The sequence below is a fragment of the Zingiber officinale genome, chromosome 8A (genome assembly GCF_018446385.1).
Source record: "Zingiber officinale cultivar Zhangliang chromosome 8A, Zo_v1.1, whole genome shotgun sequence".
NCBI classification, from domain to species: Eukaryota; Viridiplantae; Streptophyta; class Magnoliopsida; order Zingiberales; family Zingiberaceae; genus Zingiber; species Zingiber officinale.
In genome coordinates, this window is record NC_056000.1 from 89050050 (window position 1) to 89068389 (window position 18340).

Here is an 18340-nt window from a genome sequence, read left to right on the forward strand (position 1 = left end):
AGAACTAACTTCAATAAAGGATTCTTTGTCTCCATCTTGTCCTTTTTCAAGCCTTTTCTTCACTTGACCCACGGCTACTCGAACCCCCCAATTCGGACTTCTACCACCAGCCCATAGCTTTTCTCTTAGATCCATCTCTTCATCACAAAAGCAAGCTAGATCAACTCAGCCAAACCTCTACAACTTGGGTAAATTGAACCCCACATCAATTGGTACCACCTATCATGTTTAAAATCTCGATCCGTGTCGAGGTTTCGGTCTTAGACTGGAACGATATGGGTTCGGGATCGTATCGTGCCGTGCCGATATAGTTATTGTATTTTTTTTATTTATATATAGTAATTATTAGATAAATATGTTTATTGTGTATAATTTTAAAATAAGATGTATATTGATTTTATATAAATTCTTAATTATTGGACATCCGGCGTTGTCGGACTCCCCTCGCGATCCCTTGTAGCCGTCCGCGCCACGTGAAACTTCAGCGCGTGAGGTGCCGGTTTTGCCCGTGCGGTAGAACGGTAAATACCGTTCGTGGCGCCCGACAGGAAACGACATTTCACTCCATGCCACCTATCATGGCTGAATTGAGTTCACTTCAAGTGAATTCTTTTCAACCTAATTACAACTTAACTGCTCTGTTCCTAACTTGGATTCCTTTGTTCCCTAACTGAGTTCTGAGGCAATCAATTGTATGACTTCTCTAGTTTATTGTCAATTAATCTTAAACTTTTTTCTACACACCTAATAAAGGTAAAACTTAGAGAACCAAATTCAAACATCAGCCTGAATTTTAATGAAAAGTGTTTTATTTTCTCTGCAGAGCAAGAAAATAGTGAAGTTTTTCTTGTTATTATTTAGAAGATCATTTTTGTTTTCCAATTATCACTGGTGTATAAGGGGAACAAGGCTTAGGTATTTGAAAGCGTCATATGATATGAATTTCTTACTTTTTAATGTAGAATATTTCTTTTTTAAATATGTTGTGAGTTATGACTTGGAACTTAAAAGCCATCTCTTGCATAGCTGGGCAGGAAAGATTCAGAACCTTAACAAGTTCATATTACAGAGGAGCACAAGGAATCATCATGGGTACTTCTTAATCTGTATTAGCAATTATATATTCTATTTTTCTTGTTATATTCTTTAATATTGTTGGCTGTTAAAGAATCTACTAAGTGATCAATTTGATCTGACATATTTTCTTCTGCCAATTTCTGGGCTTTTTAGAAAGTCTTAGGATTCTTCTGCACATAATTTCTATGGATTTCTTTTTGTAATGAGTAAATTGTGAAAGTGGGAATGCATCCATGGCACTTGCTACTAACAACTATGCCCTTTTAACAATTATTCTAGCTTTACACCTTATGCCATTGTTTTCAATGGTAAAGTGTAAGATTTCTAAAGTTACAGCTCATAAGAGAGAGATGAAGCTGAAAAAGATAGAAAAATACATTCTTCCTTTCGACCGACCAATTTGTATTTGTGCCAAGCATTTAGGGTGAGTTACATGATTTTATCCCTTCATTGTGCGCTATACAACAAAATTTTACTAGTAGCATTCAAATTAATTAAATTATTTTTATTATATTGACTAGTATTTTCTTGGTTCTCTATCTACCCCTGTTGTATCTTTCACTTTAATAGATTCAACCTTGCTAGAGAACATATTGGTCATCTTTGAATTAGTTCATTTTATGCGAATCTATTTTTCTCATTTTATTATCTATTGGATTAATACCAAGGATTGCTCTTGAATATATATATATATATATATATATATATATATATATATATATATATATATATATATCTATTTGACTTTTAATTTCACACATCCTAGTATTTTTTTTTTTTGTTTAATACATCTAGTATGTTGTCCTTCTTAATAACCTAGCACTCACACTCTGATCCATAAAGTATAGTGAATCATACTACATTCTTATAACATTTTCTTTCAACCTAAGTGGGATGATCACACAAGTCTCTAAAACCTGCTCTTATTTAACATCTTTTCTATATCCTTTTAATTATCGTTTTAATTATATCCTTATATTTTTCAAGACACCAAGACTAATGGGGATTTGATGATTATCCATCTTAACTATTCCATCATTTTTTTCTTGTTATTGACATTACAAGTTTTTCCTCTTCTTATCTCAAAAGCTTTCTTTTTCTAATGCATTTGTTCACAATTCAACCTTCAAATTTAGTTTAATCACACTTATCAAGTAACATAATAGCATTTACAAAAAATACACTAAGGGAGCTTATGTTAAATATGATTAGTTTGTGCATTTAATACTAATATAAAAATATTGAGGCTTAGAGTTGATTGTTAATGTAAACTTAAAAATATAGAAAATTATTTGTCACCTTCCTAGTAGCTCTAATAGTTGAAATACCATTATGATACATATACTTTATCATATCAATATAATTATTCTAGATATTCAAGTTTTCTCTGAAGCTCACCACTATATCATCACTCACCATTGTAGTTTTTTTGAAGACTATTATTGACTTTTTCTACATTTGTACGATAGTTGTTTGAAGACTATTATTGACTTTTTATACATTTTTCTTATAAGAAAATAACATATGATCTTCCAAACTTGTCTAATCATGATACCAAATTGATTTTTTGAAATTGTTATTATCTCTTACTCTTCAATTAATAAATCATTCCTAGAGTTTCATAACATGATTTATTAAATTAAACTCTATAATTATAACAAAATTACTTATCAACCTTATTCTTATTTATAGGTAAAGAATAACTTTTCTTTTATTTTTGGACATCTTGATTCTCAAAATTCTATTTAATAATTTTATTTTTAATAAATTACACTTTGATCTCCTAAATGCTTCCAAACTTCAATAAAATTATTATTCGTATCTAGACTTTTAGCTACCTTTTTTTTTTTTTGCTTTAATGGTGCATTTAAAATTAATAAAATAACTATTGCAGAAATTAGAACCATAGGTTAAAATCTCGAGCCGAGATTTCAGTTTTAGATCAGAATGATACGGTTTGGGTACCGTATCATGCCATGCCGACATAGTTTCAATATTTTTTAAATATAAAATATATTAACTAAAAATAAAAAATTTAATCTAAATATTTAAAAATAAAAAATATATATATATTTTAAATATGTATTTATTAAATTAATGGAATAATTTTATTAGGCGTTAATTAAGCCTATCTAAATTATCTCAATTGGAGTTAATTAAAGTTATTAACATAAGTTATTTAATTAAATTAAAATCGTCACTGACCTCCACTATATTTCGGCCTGTGCGATGTGTCCAGATGCGTCACCGGTCAGCGTACAACGTGTGTTGGTTCGTGAGCGGAACGAAATGCGCACGAGATTTTAATGTATGATTAGAACAAACAAGGAATAAAATATAAATATTCTTTGATTTAGCCTATGGAAGAGAATATAGATGGTGAAGGATCGATAGAAAGTGATAGAAGGGGGGGGGGGGGGGGGGGGGGAATATCGCACGTTAAAAACTCTTTCTTTTCGTAAAGTAAAAAAAACAAGAGCAGTGTAGCGGAAATGAAATACACGTTTCAGTTACTTGGTTCGGAGCCTAGGTCGACTCCTACTCAGACCTGCAATCCTTGATTGCACCATTGGGCAATTTACTATAATCCTTCTTTCCGAAACCTTCGGAAAGAAGCAATTCATACAATAAAAGATGTAAGATAGTAACAACCTACAATCTTACTAGAAAATAAGTATAATGCAAGCTAATAAAAATTATATTGACAGAAGAATAAAGATGCAGTTTGTCGACACTTCTGGGAGCAGTAGCTTGCTTATGTAGATGTAGTAGTAGCACGAATCAACAGGAAACAGATACTCAGCCTCGGACCTCGAGCTCCACTTTTATAAGAATCGTTATTGTTCAGTCGATCGACCCTTGGGTTCGGTCGATTGAACTCACTCCCTTCCTTCTTCGCTGAGATACGATCTTCAGGCATTGATGACATTTAATAGTTCGGTCGATCGATCACCTTGTCCGGTTGACCGAACAGTGAACTTTCCCCATCCGTCGAGATTCTTCATTAATGTGCCTTTAATGTAATGATTGTTCAGTCGACCGATCCCTGGTTCTGTCGATCGATTATCCATGCTTCAATCTTTGCTTCTGATCGATCTGATCTGTGCCATATCATTGAGGTTCGGTCGACCGATCCTCTGGTTCGATTGATCGACCAGGCTTCGATCAGACTCTACTCTGCTTTAGTCTGAACTAGTCTCTGGTTTGAGTTAGCTGTGTTTGGTCGACCGATCTCTGTGTTTGGTCGACCGATCAAGTCGTTCCCTGCAAAACAGAGTTAGGCAATTCCCTGCAAAACAAAGGTTAGCACAGTAATAAGATGCATGAGTAGTAATAGACAGTAACTATCTTGATCTGGGTTTGTTCCTTTTCGGAACACGACCTCACTCTCGCTCCCTCCAGTTGCTTACCTCAACCTACCTGCCAAATATTGATCCTCCAGACCTGTTTGAGCTTTATTGCTTAGCATCAGATTGGCTCACCATGACTTTCCCTCGATCTACAATCTTCTAGACCTATCGAACTTCCCTATCAAGTGTCGGGTCCTCTCGACCCACTTGGACTTTCTGCCTGGCTTCCACAATCTGCTAAGACTTTCTCCAGGTTGACTAAACAGTCTGCACACTCAGTCAACTTGTTAGATCATAACAAGACTTAACTTGAACCTTTGACAACATCAAAACTCATGTTCGACACCAACAATCTCCCCATTTTTATGTTTGACAATTAAGGTTCACAGTTAAGTTAATATATGCAAAAATAAGTAAACAAGTATTTAACTCTCCCCTCGAGTTAAACAACTCCCTCTGTATTCACTATGTCTCCTCTTTTGACACACATCAAAAATAGGGAAAACATGAACAACAAGTAATGAACTTTAGAAACAAAATAGCTTGAAAAGTGTGAATTTGAAACTTCTAAAAGATATGGATTTTAAAATGAACATGAATAAAATATATTTTGAAAAACAGTTGTTCATAATTTCAAAAATTCTTTTGAAGAAATTTTCAAGCATTTTGCAATATCATTTTCAAATATTTTCAAGATACTTTTGAAAAAATATTTCTAAGCTAATTTCAAAAATGTTTTCAAGGAATTTTCAAATAATTTACTAAGTAAAATCTTTCAAGAATATTTTTAAAATAGATATTTCAAGAGTCAATATTTTTTCAAAAACAAGATGCTTCCAAAATAATTTTTTAAAGTAATTTTGTAAGAGTGATTTTCAAAAATATTTGTCAAGGAAAAATAATTTTCAAAAAGATTTGCAAAATTTTTTTATCAAGCATCCTTTTCAAAGAATTTTTTAAAGTATATTTCAAACTATGATTTTGCAAAATGCTTCCAAAAGTATGATTTTGAAGAATATGTTTCTAAAAGAGAATGCTTGAACTACGTTTAAAGGAGAATATTTTGAAGTCAAAACTTTTCAAAATTCTTTTTGAAGAAAAAAAGGATTTTTCAAAAGGATTTTATTTTGAATCTATTTAAAAAATATATATTTCAATATAGTGTCCTCCCTTTAACCAGACATTCTTTTGAATATCCTTGTTACCCACAATGAAGGCATGCCTATATATGTCTAAGGGTCATGGTTAACTTTAAAATCTAAAGACTTAGGTGGTGATCAATAATAATATATCATACACCCAATCAATCATCAATCAGAATTTTGAAAATCTTTTTAAGAAAAATATATTTATAAGTTTTGAAATATATTTTCAAAAAATAGTTTTAATTTTCTTAGCATTTCGCCCATTCTAAATTTTTAAATATGGAAATTCTATAATTGTGGAGATGACTTTATTGATTTTGAGTTTTAATTTGAATTGTGTTAAAATTGAGTTTGAAGTGAACTTAGATTATTTTAAAAAAATTGATAGAATCCATCAAATTGAGATGAAAATAGATGAAGTCGAGTTAAATTTAGTCATATTGAAATGACTTTAAGAACTAAATTAGCCTTCCCTTTAATCAGAGCAAGATTCTTAGAAAACTCACATGGGAAGAAGTGAGCCTTGGTTACCCCTCTTAAATTGCCACAACTTGAGAGTCACCATTAGATATATAATAAATTGCTTAGTCCTTCCAACTAAAAGTTTATTCAAATGTAGTTAGAATTTGACTTAAATCTTATAACATTAGATATAAAGTTATAACAAATTTAAAAAATTTAATATCCTATTTTATTATTAGTTAATTTATGTTCGAAAATAGGATTTTATCATTGGTTATAATCTATTTTTGTTTTTCATTAATTTTATATTAATAAATGATATGTGTTCTATTATTATAATTACACGTATAATGACATAGATATTCTTTCTAAGATTTTAAAATATTTGTTGTAGTATAATATAATTTTATTATACCTTGCTCACTTTTTTATTTTTTTCCTACGATTTTAATTTTGTCAATCCTACTAATTTGATTCAACTTATTAATAATTGGACTCTTTGGCTTTTTGATTCTAATTTTAACAACTATGCTATGTGGTTTGTTCAACCTGTTTGGTTCATTCGGCCTACCTGATATGCTCAAGCTACTTTGTCTGCTCATTTCGCTTAGGTCAATTAGTCCACTTGTTCCACATGGCTCACTTAGTGTGTGTGGTTTGCATGACTCAGTGTGCTTGGTTAGTTCATGAATTGTCCTATTGGGTTTACTTAACGTGCCTGGTTAGGTTGGTTCACTCAACTCGCTTGGTGTGATCGACTTGCTCGATTAGTCCCATTGACTCATTTGGCTTGTTTGTTTTGCTTTGCTTATGCATAATTGTCAAGACTCAGGGTAGGACTCCATGTGCAAGGAGTAACCCCTCCTAGTGACAATTTGCTAGAAGGCTACAATTGCAGGTACAATGGAATGCTGTAATGCACAAAAGATAACTATGTAATCCCAACAAACTTATATATGAATGCTGTAATGCACAAAAGATAACTATGTAATCCCAACAAACTTATATATGTATTTGACTAATTTGTTAAACTAGAATATTCAATTTCAGGTCCAAGTAGAAAAATGTTAAATATAAAAGAAGTGTATCAATACACTATGAGGAAAGAATCGGCTCGTATGAGGAGACACATCAACAGTGTGAAAAAGAAATGCTATTAAGGGAACATATAACTAATTTAAAACATTGAACAACCAAACTAATTTTGAGCACAAATCTAACTTCGATTGAAATTGGCTAATATCTCTTGTATTTCTCTTCCTACAAATATGGAGGCTAAATAAATATAGAGAGCATGCAAAATTGTGAATGGGCTAAATAGAAGTTATGTGCATTATGATTTAAAAGGATAATAAGGGTATTTTTCTCATTTAGCATTTAGCCTTACTTTGTTTTACCTTGTATCACTTATTTAGCACATTTGAATATTTATTTTATGCTAGTAGGTTTACAAAAGAAGTCAATCACTAAGCGAGGTCTATAGGGTACATGTAGCGTCATACACATGGGTTGAAGATCACACCGGTGATAGGAAAAACAATATAGTGATGCATGCAAAGCTAACCACACGTAACACATGCTGGCTGGTTTGCTAGGGGCCTGGATCAGAGTTAGTCTTTGTTTTGCCATTTATAATAGCCATTTATTCTCTTTTAAGGTTTACAAATTGAAGCTACTTTAGGATTGAATGACCTAAATCAAAATTTAATAAATTGCACTAGTTTAATCATGTATTAAAGATGGATTCAAGGTTGAAGTACATATGTAAGAAAGCATGTAATAATGGAATATAATCAATGTGGACATAGAAGGTGAAGCAATTTTAAAGAAAAATATAACAGACGAGTAGCTAGAACATCATGTTTTAAATTTACCCACATTTGTAGAAATGATCAGAGAGGCTAACCAAGATCAAGGGGCTCGTCCTAAATGAACTTCTACATCAACGATCACAGAACTTAAGAAGAATCCATGATTACACTAACAATAGTAAGCCTAAAAAATTCAACGTTATCATAAACCATTAAATTGGATCCTAATCCAATTATACAATCCCCAGGTTAAAGCAAAACTTCCTAACCATAGATAACAATATCCTAAAATCCCAGATTATTTACAAAAATCGGACTCCCCTTCCTAAAATTTCAGATTATTCAAAAACAGGATTACCCACCATCAAGATGCCAACTCAATATCAGAATCACTAGCAACAATTAATGTAGAGAATCACAGGCAAAAGGAATCATGACATCCACCCTTAATATTCTTACCACTGTTCTAATCCAGATGAAGCTAACACCAATCCTAGATGTATTGCTGGAATCAATCACAAAAGCAAAAAGAGAGGTCAAGTTCTAAGTTCCGATTGTTAACCTTGATCACAGCCAACTTGGGCAAGATCCAAAATCCTTACCTTGATCAGTTCAATTCCAAACTGGAAGAAGTAGCAGGTGGGAATCCCTAATTTGTAGGTATCGGTTGCTCATGAGCAAAGGAAATTGAAGGGAAAAAGTTTGGCCTGCTCCAAATTAAGGACACATCAGCAACTCAACTTGATTCACCACTGTCAAAGGTAGCCACCACCACTCACTACTCCCAAGATCCGATCATCGGTTTACTCAAGAGGACAACATTGAAGCATAAGGAGACCAAAAGAGGAAGAGAGCAGAGAGGGAAACCCACTACCTAGGGTTGGCCGAAGTTGAAATCACTGATCGACAATGTCACGTGATCTTGACATATGAGCTGGTGTAATCAAGAGATTGACGAGGAGGGAACTAGCACCAATGATAGAGAAGGCTCTGTTGTGGCCTACCACTTCAATGCATGACACCCCGACGGGATCTAGGCAAGTGATACAGTGGGGTCAGGGTGTGGTGAGCTCAATTTATGGCGATAGAAGCCCTAGAGATGGTTGCCAGTCAAGAAGACGGTGTGACTAATCAGTTTCAGCTTTGCCCCCTCTCTTGGGTGGATTTGACTATGATGCAAGTAACAAGAAGGATTGGGGAGTGGAAGAGGAAGGAGAGAAACTTTGAGAGTTTGATCTATGGTGAGAAGGAAGAGGAGATGAGTTTAAATAAGTATCCTTAATTCCTATTGAATTGAAAAATATGATTAAATCAGATCAAACCCAGAGCAACTTTGGTTCAGTCCTAAACCCAGTTACATTGAGTCCCAAACATCCTAATTTAAACCCACACAACCATGGCCATGACACCTACATAATAGACTTTGAAGAATCTCAGTCTAACCTCTGTAAAGTTAATATTTTGATTTGGTTCAACTTATTCAGTGGCTACAATTTAAATAAAATTGCACTTAAAAATTCAAACAAACTAAAAATTATGATATGTAACAATAATATTTAATTTTTGAGGTTAATTAGAGAAGCATGTATTTCTTGAAGAATGAAATAGATAAGTAATAGCCATTCTTTAAATAGAGTATGGAATAACTATTCTTGGAGGAATAGAGAATCACAATTCCAAGCAAATTTATATTCAAGGTTTTGCAAATAAATTTATTCTATGAGAATTCACGAGGGTAAAGCAATTATTCTTATTAACCAAATGCCTTTTAATCTCACTTGATTAAATATTTTGAACAAATATATGATTCTTAGATCTTTTATAATTTTCTCTCCAAAATTAATTGTTATGTACAATGCTCATTACATTTTGTAAAAATAAGTTTTCCATCTATTCTCGATTCCATTATCATCACCAATAAGCTTTTGATTTTCAACTTTTGTGCGTTTAAAAGTTTGTAAATATATTTCTCTTTGTTCTCAGATTCTATATTATCAATTTATAGCTTTTGACTTAAAACTTTACTATGTTCATAACTTCTTTATACCTTATTTTATACTTGTTTAAATTGCTTATGTATAACTTTGACAATTTTTTTAAAATGACTTTTTTCCAAACTAATAGCCTTTTATTCCTCATAGAGGTCATGGGTAAAATTATTGTCGTGTGATCTAGAGGTCATGGGCGTTGAATAGCTATTCTTCCTGTGATGTTAGCACACAGACAATATGTACCGGAATTGAAAAAACAAAAGTAAAACAGACTAACACTATTTAACATGATTGGAAACCTTTGTTTCTACTCCATGACCTATGATCCTTTAGCAAATCAGTCCCGAAAACCTTTTATATTTTCTCATTCTCAGACTTCCTTTGGTAGTGGAGAAATCTCATACAAGCTTTCCAACAAGCTTTTCAAGGTGTTACAATTGAGGTTTACAATTTGGAAAAGAAGGGTTTGCAATGAACTTAGAGCAACAAGAATGTGACAATGAACATTAGCTTGAAACATCATCAATTGCTCCCCTTTTATAAGCCTCCAATGCTTTAAGCTAGACTTGATCGTTCAACTATGCTAATGCTGATTAGCTAGACATTAAGCCATTCAACTATTATTATGTAGTTTTTTCTCATAAATGAACGTTTTCAACTATCTTGGTGCAACTTTAGTCAAATGAGTTATCTCCTCAGTCCACTTAGCCACAAACATAAATATTATATTCATTGATCTGATTGAGTTCATTGCTGGGTCAACTCAACCACTGTCATTGATCAACTCAATAGCCGACTCAACTCAGGCCTAAACATAAGCATTCTATTTGCTGGCTGATGCATTCTAAGTCGACTGGATCATCAACTAGGACCATTCTAATCCACCTAAATTGAGATCTACTCTCTTTGTGGCACATGCCTCTCAACTTTCAACTCACTAAGAATTTACCTTATAGCTCCTTTACCCCAAAGCCCTCTCTCTCTTTTGAGGCTTCTCGTCTCTCAAATGCACTCGAGCCCTCGATTTGTTCCATGTGCCATCCCTCACACTACCTACCTAGTCCGTCTTCACAAACATGGTTGCAGTCCGATGCTTCTCATCTTGTAGTACCTCGGATGTTCCGTACCATTCTTCGATACTTACCTCGAGCCATTGGGTTTCCACCGACCTCAGTTGCGCTAAGTTGTCTCCACGTGTATATTTACCAAATCCTTCATGACTCAATACATGTATCAAATACAATAGATCTCCTAACTTGAACTCTTTGCCAAACATTAAAACCTTCACTTAGGGCCTGATTGCATTCACATTGTCTTTCCTTCATTGCAATTTGTATATTGATTGCATCAAGTTTTGTGCAAAATGAAAGGCTATCTAAAATTATTAATGAAGTAAGTTTTGTGCATAAATCTTTCTGATGCGATTAGTAAAATTGTTAGCTCATTCAAAATGGGAAGTGGTAGGTAAGGAATAGGCATATAGTTTGACAAGCTTTGACTAATTTATGATTTTGAATTGACTACGATGGGGAGATCAATTTGTCGAATTGTTGAAAGTAAATTGGGTAAATGGTTGCAAGGTTAAATACCAAATATCTATTTTCACTAGAGATGTAAATGAACCAAACGGTTCGCGAGTTATTTGGAGCTCGGTTCGATAAAAAGCTTGTTCGAGTTCGTTCGTTTATCTTATCAAGCCGAGCTCGAGCTCGATTTCGAGCTCGACAGTTTTATCGAGCCGAGCTCGAGCTTAAGGATATTCGGCTCGTGAGCTCGCGAACATGTTTGTTTGTAGGCTCACGAGCCAAAAAACGAGTCAAAAAACAAGCTCTAAAACGAGCCAAAAAACAAGCTCTAAAACGAGCCAAAAAACGAGTTCTACAATGAACCTTAAAATGAGCTTTAAAACGAGCTCTAAAATGAGCCCGAAAACAAGCCCGAGCTTGAACTGTTCGCGAGTTTGATAATTCCAAATCGAGCCGAGCTCAAGCCTTGTAATAAAAGTTCGATTCGAGCTCGAGCCCGAATATAACTTAAACGAGTCGAGCTCGAGCCTAATACTGTTCAGTTCGACTCGACTCGTTTACATCCCTAATTTTCATCTACTAAACACCTTAAAAATTTTCTAAATTGGAGTAAATTACCTCATACTAACCACTGATTTGCAGATGAAAATTTAACTTGATTCTAAATAATTTCTATAAGGTTTTCCAAAAATGGTTGACAAATTTCACATTCTCATATGACACTATAGATGTGGCTAGCCTATGCAAGTGAACAATTTCTCTACGGAACAATTTGACTATTTGTATTGCATCATTTGTTTTATTGCATGGAATGAAATGCACCATTTGTTAAAAATGATTTACAAATGCTAAAATTGAGTCATGGCTTTGGTTGGTCTAAAGGTAATCCTGATACAAAGTTCATATTAATGTCTATCCATGGGGTATAGCTGTACAATCTTGGTGTTTTGCCTAGTTGTCTTTGTTGGCTAATGTGTGACATTGCAATACAATTCATGCAATATCGTGTTGTAGTGACGCTAATAAAATTGAATCGCAATGGTTCCTATTTTAGACATCCTGAAAGGAAACAAGTGACATACTTGTCTTTAAGAGAGTTAAATCCTACTACAATTTTGTTCGTAGTGTGTAATATGGCGACATGACTTAGTGCATCAATTGGCTTGTTGTTCACTCTAAGACAATGTGCATCAATTGGCTTGTTGTTCACTCTAAGACAATGTTTTAGATCAAAAGTGTCCACACAGAGGAACACTTAACATCTTTTGAGACTTAATGAACCACAACACTTTATTGTCCGAATGAAGAATAAACCTGTGGAGTAGCAGCTAATAATGTCAATGTATTAAAGCTTGAATATTAACGTAAAACTCTACCGAGGGTGGAATAACATTGTGTCTCATTAAGTTGTTCCCTAAAGAAGGCAATCAGTGCCCTTCTTGGTTTGTGCCCCCAATACGTTACTCATCACCAGACACCTCAAATGGTTTAGAATGTTGAGGGTCTTCCTTTTTTTAACCTCCCTAAAGGCTGCCAAGGCGGATCTAATCCATTAGAATGTCTCTTTCTTCAAAAATCATATTATGAGAGCCATGATACTTCTAAAGTCATTAATAGAATGATGATCGAAGGTCGATAAACTATGAAAGGTTCCAGCGTCTTAAAGGTAGATCCATTAGAATGTCTCTTTCTTCAAAAATCATATTATGAGAGCCATGATACTTCTAAAGTCATTAATAGAATGATGATCGAAGGTCGATAAACTATGAAAGGTTTCAGCTTCTTAAAGGGTATGCGACTCGAACCATTCATTGATTACCATAATCTTTTTATCTATCAAAATACCCCCTTTAGAGATGAACTAAGGAATAAAACTTGGCATTGCAGGAAAAATACTTATTGAGATTGGAAAATAGTTTTTCTGTCCTAAGGATCTCTTGAATGAGGGAAATGTGCTTTAGGTGGGTGTTGTGTCGTGATATGGTCATTGCGTGTTACAATATTGATCAGAATGCCAACAAAGTATACCACAAGGGATTTTCCTATACATGGTTTTATGATCTTGCATCATAAAGGTAGTTTTCTACCACAAATTTAGAGAATCAACAGGCTCCTGCTATCAACTCAAACATATCGTCAAGACCCTTATCTAAAAAAAAAAAAAAAAATGTCGTCAGGACATGATATGGAAATCTATACTTAATTGTGATCTTGTTAATGACATGAGCATCCACACATTTTCTCAGAAGTATCTTTTTTCGGGGTAAATAAGGTAGGGATAATATAAAGATTCATGGTTTCCTAAACAAAATTTTTCAATAAAAGTCCTTGGACTTTTGACTTGCTTATATAGTTCAAAACGCTCTAGGAATTTATACCATAATGTGGTAGGTTAGGCAATTACGACCCTTGGCAGATCTATGGCATGTTAGATTGTATGCATAGGTAGAAGTTCGTTCGATAATTCTTCACTATGTCTTGGAACTCGACTAAAATCTCCTCGATTTCAACAGAAGTAACTTACTAGTTGTTTTCCTTCTTCAAATTGAGATTTCGTGAGAAGGTGGAGGAGGCTTAGTCTTGGTTGATAGACGACATGATTTGGACTTTGGTTGGCTAAGCTAGGCTAGGCTGGGTATTAATATACATTTTAGCCATTGTGCTTGAAAAAGTTGGTATTTTCTTGCCCTTATTAACAGAGAGATTGTAAATCCACACAGGAAGAACATTGCATTATATATTGTCCTTATATGGACTCATCTCTGTATGACCTTTGTCATTGAAAGAGAAGTTTGATGTACCCATGCCACCTTATGGTAGATCAGGTTTGGTTTAGGAGTTATCTTAAACCTAGAAAGAGCCTATGTGGAAATGACATTTGTGTAACTCATTGTTGATAATGGTTTTACAAGATTTTCTCTTGCACTTTTTATATATGTGGTTGCACACTCCCACTTCCAGTTGGTGGTTTCGCAAATAAATGGTTCGTACGAGATCTAAAATGATAAGTTGAAATGGTTTGCTAAGGCCTATGAAAAAGCCAAGGAAGCGATTCTCCTCAAACAAATCCCTCGAGAAGAGCACCAAAGTGGATGAACTTGCAAGGATGGTCAATGCAATCACGACTGTGCACTCACGAGCTAGACAGCTCAAGAAACTATCATACATATATAGTGTTGCAAATCTACTCCCCACCCCCACCTTTGCTAGACCTGTTATGAGAATAGATGCGCTTGACTGGAGGATATGGCATGTATTCTAGCATTCCTTGAAGCTGATACTCTCCCCACTCAAGAGGGGAATCTTCCAAGAGGGGCACTCAAATTCACCCTCATTAATGGGATTTTATATGAGAGGTTTTTCTCTTGACCTCTCCTTGATGCTTGGGGCCTGAAGAAGCTAAGTAGGTGTTATGAGAGATCCAAAAGGATGTTGCGGAGATCACCTTCGTTGTAGAGCTCTTGTTAAAAAGACTTTGTTGGCAACTACTTTAGCCGAACCATGGAAAAGGACACTTCAAATGAGAGGGCCTGCCCAGTTGTTAAAGGCACCATGAAGCCGATCTCGGATAATAAGAGATACTTTCAAGGAAAAAAGATGCCTAGAGTGAGGAGCTCAAGATCGAGGGCATTCCCCTTGGAAACCTATCCCAAAAGTAATGGACAAGTCGAGATCACCAACCAACATTGTACAAAGTCTCAAGACTAAGCTTGATCACATAGGGGGAGCTTGGTTAATGAGTTACTAAACATACTGGTCCACATGACATCCCGCATTGCCATTGAGGTGACTATTTAACTTAGTATATGGTAATGAGGTCGTGTCACCGATAGAAATTGGGATCAAAATAGTCAAAATACAACTTATGATGACTAATCTAGAGTGTCGTCTCCTCGACCTAGATCTCGTAAAGGAAATTAGGCAACGGACATCTGCCAAGATGGAATCCTACAGTCGGATGTGTGGAGTTTATAACTAACAAGTTGTGCTTTACTCCTAGGTTAGGAATCTAGACTTACGAAAGATGCAACCGATCAGCGAAGTTGGGATGTTGGACCCAAATAGGAGCATACTATTCGAAAGATGCACACGGGAAGGCATTGAAATGGCCTTGGAATGCCTTCATTGTGTGCCCTTACTATAGTTGAGTGTTCTTTATATGTACTAGGTCTGCCAAGGTGTTTTTTTTATCCTTTATTTAATTCTTTCATGAAGTGAAATGTCGTTCCGTGCCAGGTAGCATAGATGGTATTTACCGTTTTGTCGCATAGGCGAAACTGGCACGTCACGTGCTGAAGTTTCGCGTGTTGTGGACGGCTGCGGGGGGCGTCTGGCGGCGTCGGAAGCGTCTCACGTGTTTTTTTTATCCTTTATTTAATTCTTTCATGAAGTGAAATGTCGTTCCGTGCCAGGTAGCATAGATGATATTTTACCGTTTTGCCGCATAGGCGAAACTGGCACCTCACGTGCTGAAGTTTCACGTGTTGTGGACGGCTGCGGGGGGCGTCTGGCGGTGCCGGAAGCGTCTCGCAATCCCCCTGCACAGCGATTCGTCAGTAAATTAAAATTTTAATTTAATTAATTTAAGCAATTCCCAAGGTATGCATGATATTTCTAATAGACTTTTATAAACCCTAATTAAATTATTTTAATAAATATATAAAAAATATATTTAAAATTATTTTTTAAAATTAATGTTATTAATTAATATTTTGAAAATGTATTTTTTAAATATTTAAATTTCATTTAAAAATTCTAAAAAAATTATAATAATTCAGATTTATATTTTGCTATTTTTTTATTATTTTAAATTTCATTTAAAATTTTTAAAAAATTTTATTTTTTAATAAATTAGATTTATATTATGATTTTTTTATAATTTTTTATTTTTTTACTATTTTATTGTTTAATTAATATTGTTTTACTTTTTAAAATATATATTATTTAAATTAATAATTAATTAAATGAATAAATAATTAATTTTATTTTTAAAAATAATATTTAATTATTTTTCTAACCATATTAAGTTATCCAATAATTAAGAATTTATATAAAATCAATATACAACTTATTTTTAAATTATACATATAACATATTTATCTAATAATTACTATATATAAATAAAAAAATATTGAAACCATATCGGCACGACACGATACGATACTAAAATTGTATCGTTCTGATTTGGGACTAAAATCTCGGCACAGTTTGTGATTTTAAATCATGATTCTTATGTAATTTACTTTTCATTTTAATAAGAAATGTAATTTGTGGTTTTATCTCATCAAATTCCTTGATCCATGATCTTAGGTTCGAGCCTCCTAGCCTGAGTGGGTCGCTTAAACGCTAAGAGATTGACTTGACAATTGCTCTTCTACATGGCCTTGGAATCAAAATCCCTCGTAACATTAGTGGGTAACATAAGCGTTAAGGGGTTGACTCGACAATTATTCTCCTTGATCTACAGTCTCACGATCGAGATTGAGCCCCCCGTTATCGTCAATGGGTCACCTAAATGCTAAGGGATCGACTTGACAATTGCCCTCCTAGATCCATGTCTCGGGATTGAGCTCTCCTTTAGCATTAATGGATCACCTAAATATTAAAGGGTTGATTGAATAATTGCTCTTCTTGACCAACATTTGCGAGATCGAGCTCTCTTTTAGCGTCAATGGGCCACCTAAATACCAAGAGGTCTTCTCGACAACTACTCTCATAGATTCATGGACTTGAGATCGAACTCTCTTCAATGTCAGTGGGTCACCTAAACGTTAATGGGTTTACTCTACAAAGCTCTCCCTAATCTACAATCTCAGGATCCAGCTCCCCTTAGTGTTAGTGGGTCACTTAGGAATTATAATCAAGCATCCCCTATGGGTGATATACCAGATTCATAATTAGATAGTTTCTCTAGTCCTTCCTTGATCGATGCTAAAACTTCAAAAATTACAAATGCCAAGATAAGAATAATGTTTGATATTATCAGAAATGCCCATAAATATCATATTTGTGAAGAAATAAATGTACTATTAATGTGGAATATACGGAATTATTTGAATAAGAAGTGCCAATTTTCCCATGTTCACCAATCATTAATGGTTCTAGAAGGGTTAAGCCTACATTACATGCAATAGTACCTAGAATTACTATTGGAAAAATATATAAAAGATTGTTAGGCATGCGAGTTCTCTATAGTAAGTATTTTCATCCCTTTAGCCAATTTAGATCTTAATACACACTCGGTTAGATTAGGTTTCTTTGTTATTAGGATAAGTGAATTCTTATGGATGTATTTCCAAAGGAAGTGGACATGATAATTTTTCATCATCTGACTCGAGCAAGAATACAAACAAGGAATTACTCTTTATTCCCACTAAGGACCAATGATTCATTTTTTTTTTTTTTTGTTACTTTCATTTTAAGAATTACTTGTGATAAAATTGTATAAAATGAAAATATGAGATTTTTGAGTTGTCTGCCTCTTGTTAAATGATGAATCTCCTTAAAGCAATACTTTGGGACTCATAAAGGTTTTACTTGTCTATATATTCTTCTATTTGATCTTTTAGGCCCTTATTTACCTCGATGATTATGTAGCCTCTTAAAGCATTTATATGATAGATAGACTTCTATAACCGTGTTATATTTGTTTGCTTAAATGCAATCTCGTTATGCTATAAATAAATGAAAACTAATTTCCACAAAAAATGTTTATTTTTTCATGAGGTATTGGTAGAATTATAAATTTGTATTTATAATTGAACATGTATTAATTCCCCTTTCATTTGGAAGTATTGCATACACCTATGATGAGTTTCATGTTCTACTTCTCAAAAAAATACATGTCAGAGCGAGGGACATCCCAATCGGATTGAGCAGGATGATAGTTTTAGACGTTCCTTGAACAAATCATATATTTTATTGAGATAGGTAATCCAAAATAAAGAAACTCTCATTGGAGAATTGTAAATAAGAATT

The 18340-nt window shown here is 33.9% G+C and overlaps 1 protein-coding gene across 2 annotated transcripts in view; it reads left to right on the forward strand.

Moving 5' to 3' along the window:
• Positions 1 to 18340, forward strand: part of LOC122009833 (ras-related protein RABC1-like) — a 31607-nt gene that overhangs the window by 1730 nt on the left and 11537 nt on the right. Inside the window, exon 4 of one of the 2 annotated variants that reach the window (XM_042566140.1) lies at positions 1027 to 1092. The exons of the other annotated variant lie outside the window; for it this stretch is intronic. Coding sequence (XP_042422074.1) covers positions 1027 to 1092 — 66 coding nt within the window. The remainder of the gene's footprint in view (positions 1 to 1026; positions 1093 to 18340) is intronic. 2 annotated transcript variants of the gene reach the window in all.